At 41.1% G+C, this 5,947-nt stretch overlaps 1 protein-coding gene across 1 annotated transcript in view; it reads left to right on the forward strand.

Moving 5' to 3' along the window:
• The first annotated feature begins 881 nt into the window (after positions 1-881).
• Cabp5 (calcium binding protein 5) overlaps positions 882-5,947 on the forward strand; it is an 11,157-nt gene continuing 6,091 nt past the window's right edge. Inside the window, exons 1-3 of the mRNA XM_021219501.1 lie at positions 882-1,121; positions 3,454-3,484; positions 4,161-4,304. Coding sequence (XP_021075160.1) covers positions 1,059-1,121; positions 3,454-3,484; positions 4,161-4,304 — 238 coding nt within the window. The 5' untranslated portion in view covers positions 882-1,058. The remainder of the gene's footprint in view (positions 1,122-3,453; positions 3,485-4,160; positions 4,305-5,947) is intronic.

Raw genomic sequence — 5,947 nt, forward strand, 5'->3', positions numbered from 1 at the left:
CCACTGAGCCATCTCTCCATCCCCTCATGTATAAATTGTACACTAAGCTTATCCTCACTCAGTTTCCTCTTCCTACTCCTGCTTGACATCTCTCAATGCTTCCCTTCCTACCTTCATATTTTCTCTCTCTGTGTATCTCTGTCTCTGTCTCTCTCTCTGTCTCTCTTTCTCTCATTCCACTGCTAACTAATCTTGTTCAATTGTTCTTGTTCAAATAACCATAGATGCAATGAGTGTCTGAGTGCAATGGCTATGTCATGTTCAGAAGGTGATATTTCACAGCATGTTTTCCATATTTTGGTTCTTCCATTCTTTCACTCCTCCCACACCTACTCCTTAATGCTTCATGAGTCTTGAGGAAGGGGTTGATAGCAATGTCCCATGTAGGACTGGACACTCAACGAACACTTATACTCAGCACTTCGGCTTATTATTATTTCAGCATTGACAGCTACTTACTGTAGAGAGTATTTTCTAGTCATTGTCAAAAGCAGACTAATTTATAGGTATAAAAATAAGTATTTAGAAGGCAGTTTAGCAAAATACTTACTTAGCAAAACAACAGTATGTAAGTTCCTCCAATTGCCTGTGTTCTTCTGGTATCAAGTATTGTTGCATCTTGTTCCTTTGGGCACATGACTGATGACCACATTCATCCTTTTAATCTTTCACTCACCAAAGGTCAGGCTTAGATGAGTGTTCAAAATGCTTGTTGGTACAGAAAATGATTGGAGGCTTCACCCTAATCCCTATTTCAAAATGTACTATCCAATTCCATTCTGGGGATAAAAGAGTTTCAGAGGCCCACATTGGCTTCCCCCTCCCATCTCACTCCAGCCATAAATGGGAGGTAGGAAAAGCTCTGATCCCTCCACTGTCTGAGCAGAGATTTTCTAAGAGCTGTCACAGATCTCTCACAGGGACTGAGGAAGAGGCTAAGAGAGACAGGAGGAGTTGGCAAAGGATTGAGACAATCAGGAAGCTGGGTTGCCTGCTGCAAGGAAGTAGGAAGGAGGGACCATCTTGACATCAGAGCTTCGTGAACTCTACCTGCTCCAATGCAGTTTCCCATGGGTCCTGCCTGCATCTTCTTGAGAAAAGGCATTGCTGAGAAGCAGCGGGTGAGGTGGGGACAGTGCAGAGGATGGTAGGAAGATCAAGGGGATCTGGGGCATGGGGAAAAGAAGGGGTATGCAAATGCTGAGCAACAAGGGGAGCAGGTGGAGAGAGCACAAACTGAAGCTCAGGTAGCACTGTGTGGGCATAAAGGTCAGTAATCAGAAGTCAGAAGCAGAGGGGTATAGTGGAGTAAGACAAATATAAACGAGAGATGCTATGGAGCCATTGTTGACAGCATCATTGTTTCATATGTGAAATCATACAATGATGATGGTGATGATGTTAATGGTAATGCTGCTTCTGCTAGTGGTGATGACAATACTGGTGCTGATGGTGGTGATGAGAATGTTGATGCCAATGATAATAGTGATGGTGGTGGTGCTACTGCTTATGATGATGATGATTATGGTGATGGTGGTGATAATGCTGATGATGGTATTAACAATAGCTATTGTGTATTAAGTCTTGCTGTTTGTCCAGTCTTGTGCAAAAGGTTTTATATGCTTGATGGCATTCAGTGCTCAGAACAGCATATGAGGTTGGGTATGATTTAATTCCTATTTTACAAGGAAGTAAAATTGTAAACTGAGGCCATTATGTCCTGAAGTAGTTTGTTTTAAGCCTGTACAGCCAACACGTGTCTCTATCTATCTATCTATCTATCTATCTATCTATCTATCTATCTATCTATCTATCTATCTATCTATCATCTGTTAATTTACCCATTTATTTACTCATTCAGTCATGTTTGAGTCTCAGTAGCATGTTCTTCATTGTAAGGTTTTAAAATTACCAGAGAGAGGAAAAAGAAAGGATAGGTGAGAGGAGTAAGGGGAAAAGATAGAAGGGAAGAGAAGAGAAGGGGACACAGATCAGGATGAGGCAAGGCACGGAAGGGAAGACAAAAGGAAAAATTGGGGAAGGAGGGAAGGGGAAGAGAGATGAGGGAAGGTAAGAGATTTCTTGGTAAGAAAAGAAAGAAAATCCAAAGTGAGGTCTCCAAGAATAAGGTTGATAAGAAGTTAATTACCAGGTACTATGCCTGCTAACCAAGTGTACCCTCAGGTGTATCATGATTAGGGAACAATGACCAGCAATTCCCATATGTAAGATTAAGACTGAATATTCTATGAAAACCCCTCTGAGAACTGGTTTCACACAAGGGGGAGCTCACCCCAGGAATGAGAATGGAGGTGCTAGGGTCAGTGGGATGTATCAGAAAGAATTTGGCATAGGAGTCAGGCGTTCTACATCCTAGTCTCAATCCTGTGTCTGATCTTTGAGTGACTTCAAAGGAGTATGCGTGTCATAAAAGCAGAAGAGGGTATTGTTTTGGGGAAGAAATGGGACTGGAAAGAGTGGAACATGGGCTATATGTGGTGGTGCCAAAGTCAGCAAAGAACAATGATATAGGTGTGTGACAACATCATGATGCAAAACTGTTTTTTTTTTTTTGGTGATAAAACAAATTCAGTTTTAAAGGTTGAAGTGTCTGAGTTTATCTAGCACATATAAGACCCTAGATTCAATCTACAGTATCATACAAAGTGGGTGTGGTGGGTTGTGTCTGTAATTCTAGTGTCTGGTGGATGGAGGCAGGAGGATCAGAAGTTCTTTTTAGCTATTAGCCTGGTTACATGAAACTATCTCAATAAGTAAATAACAGAATAAATAAATAAGGGCCAATGAGATAGATCAGAAGGTAAAGGGACCTGTTGTTATGTTTGATTACCTGAGTTTGTGGACGGAGAGAACCAGTTGCCTCAAATTGTCCTCTGATTACTCACGAGTACTTGGCAAGTACTTGCATTTCAAAACAATTAAACAAACAAACAAATAAATAAAAAGAAAATAGAACAAATTCATTTATCTCTCCCTTGAATGGGGATAGTCTATGATCTTTGTGACCTTTGGTGGGATCATTAAATCTTTCTATTTAGCGTCTCATGGGTAAGATAAGAATATTTGAGTCTACCTCAGTGATGTGGTTCTGAGGCATAAGCATAGTGAAAGAACTCACACAGAGATCCCTCTGAACACGGTAGATGAGACTTATTGTACTTTCTTTATCTGGGGAAGAAGTTCTTATCACAGGATGTTTGGGACAGAAAGTTGGAGATTAAGATGCAAGGATGGGAGACAAGAAATGAGTGGGGATGGGAGAAAAGGGTCATTAGAGAAGAGCTGGGGGTGGGAGTTGTATTAGAGGGAGGGAGGCGAAAGTTAGAGGAAGACTGTGAAGGGTCAGAGAGCTTGACGGAACAATGGGCTTGTTTGGGGAGGCGGGGATTGGATTTCTGACTCTTACAATATCCTCTCCTGTGTTCTTTTCAGGAGAGACCACTGGGACAGGATGAGATTGATGGTAATTCCTTTCTCAGATGCCCTTCCATGTAGCCACCTATTACTGCTCTCTTCTCCTGCATTTCTGTGTAAATTACCTCATGTCAAGAATGCTTTTCTCCCATGTCCCTGATCAAATAAAATCTGCACAGCACATTCTGGGTCATTTCAGGCTCTACTCCTTGAGTGTTGACAGGTGTCTGTCTCATTTGCATAAGTCACAGGGACTTGGAAATGATGCACATTTTAGAGTGATTAAAAAAGTTGCCCTTTGGGCTGGTGAGATGGCTCAGTGGGTAAGAGCACCCAACTGCTCTTCCGAAGGTCCAGAGTTCAAATCCCAGCAATCACATGGTGGCTCACAACCACCTGACTCCCTCTTCTGGAGTGTCTGAAGACAGGTACAGTGTACTTATATATAATAAATAAATAAATCTTTAAAAAAAAATTTGCCCTTTGTGGGGGTTATTTTTGAGATCCCTTTCAAGTTCACTCAAGAGTCTGAGAACTTCAGTGCTCTTAGGGTCATCTTACTAACACATTTTTTTTATATCCCTGCTTTAAAAAAAATGAACCATTTACTTCATTAAATGTATTCTTTGTAGAATCTCTAGCTATATCTCATTGATAGTTTCAAGGGATACCAGTCTTCCCCAAAGACAATTTCAGGTTGCTCTAACACACTTCTCAATTTTTAGAACTCCGGGAAGCATTTCTTGAATTTGACAAGGACCGAGATGGGTTCATCTCTTACAAGGATTTGGGCAATCTCATGAGAACAATGGGTTACATGCCTACAGAGATGGAGTTGACTGAGTTGGGCCAGCAAATCCGAATGAACCGTGAGGACAAGGGGCAGGAGGCATCCCTGGAGTTGGGGACAGGGTGGGTGTAAGGAAGAAGGTGGTTAAGGGGAAGAGCCATCTGCCAGAAAGCAGCTCAGGCTATACTTGAAGAAATTTTATTTGCAGTAGTTAGAAAGAGATGGATTTAGATACTAGTTGCACCTTTTATTATTAAAAATATTAAAGATTTAAAAAATCATGTGTATGAACATTTTGCCTGCATGTATGTCTGTTCATCAAGCATGTGCCTGGCACCTTGAAGAAGCCAGAAGAGAGTGTCAGGTCCCCTGGAACTGGGTTATAAACAGTCATGAGCTGCCACATGAGTTCTGGGAACTAAATCCAGGTCTTCTGTAGGAATAGGTAGTGAACTTAATAGTGTAGCTCTACAGCTTCCCACTTTAACATTTTAAATTTTAATTATTTTGCATGTTGAGGGAGGATGTTGAGGGAGGATACATGTGAATGTTACAGTATTTGTGTGCTGATTAGAGAACAATTTGAAGGAGTTGGCTTTTTCCTTCCACCACATGGGTTCTGGGGCTCGAACTCAATGTCCTCAAGTTGGGCAGGAAGTCCTTTTTACCTGCTAAGTCATCTACCTGGCCTATGAGTCCCACTTTCATTATTTACTTATTGTGGTCATTTTCAACAGTGGAATACTTCTGGAATATTCTTTGTTTTCAGTTTCCCCATCTATCAAGTAAAGACATGATTATGGCTTACTTATTCATTGTGTTGTGGGAAGGAAGGGATGCCACTGTGGGAAAAGTCATATTCCCCATTATCTCTTACTGAATGTAACATTTTATCAGTAGAGTTCATTGTAGTGGGGCTTGATGGATGTTGAACATGAACCTGGACTTGGGACCAGTGTAACTCAGTAGCATTGCTCAGGAATGCATCATTAAATGGAAATCAAAGTCAATTCTGTGATTGAATCCATAATTAGGTTGGATCTTGGGCATGGATCTGAGTTAAGATTTCATTTCATTTCATAATCATAGTTAAGTCTCCGCCTGCTGGTTTCATTATCTGCATGTTCAAGCAATTGCAACAGAAAATATTTAGAAAGGAACTGTATCTACACATAAGGACTTAGAACACATAAGGACTTTCTGCCTCTGTTTCCTAAATAATTCAGCACAACTGTTATTCACAGAGCATCTCTGTATAGTCTATAATGGAAAATCTAGAGGTGACTAGAACATATGGGAGACTACAAGTACACGATACACACATTATGGCACTTATGACAGGAGCTTGAGCTTGCTTAGATATGCTATGGATGTCCTGGCACAAGTCTTCAATGGACACAAAGGGATTACTGTCACCATAGCTGAAAGAGAGTAGTCCACATTTAAATCTTTATTTCTTCTATTGGTCTCTAGATGGGGGAGTGCATAAGCTTTAAACCAATAAGATATTTGCTGAGAGGGTCTGGACAGATTACTCAGTGGTTAAGAGTGTACTGCTTGGTCAAAGAACCTGAGTTTGGATCTCAGCATTCATGTTGGGCACCTCTGTCATCTGTAACTCCATCTTCAGGAGAATCTGGTTCCCTCTTCTGGCCTCTGAGGTAACTGCATTTATGTATACACACACACACACACACACACACACACACACACACACACACA

Source organism: Mus pahari, chromosome 19 (genome assembly GCF_900095145.1).
Source record: "Mus pahari chromosome 19, PAHARI_EIJ_v1.1, whole genome shotgun sequence".
In the NCBI taxonomy this organism is placed as follows: domain Eukaryota; kingdom Metazoa; phylum Chordata; class Mammalia; order Rodentia; family Muridae; genus Mus; species Mus pahari.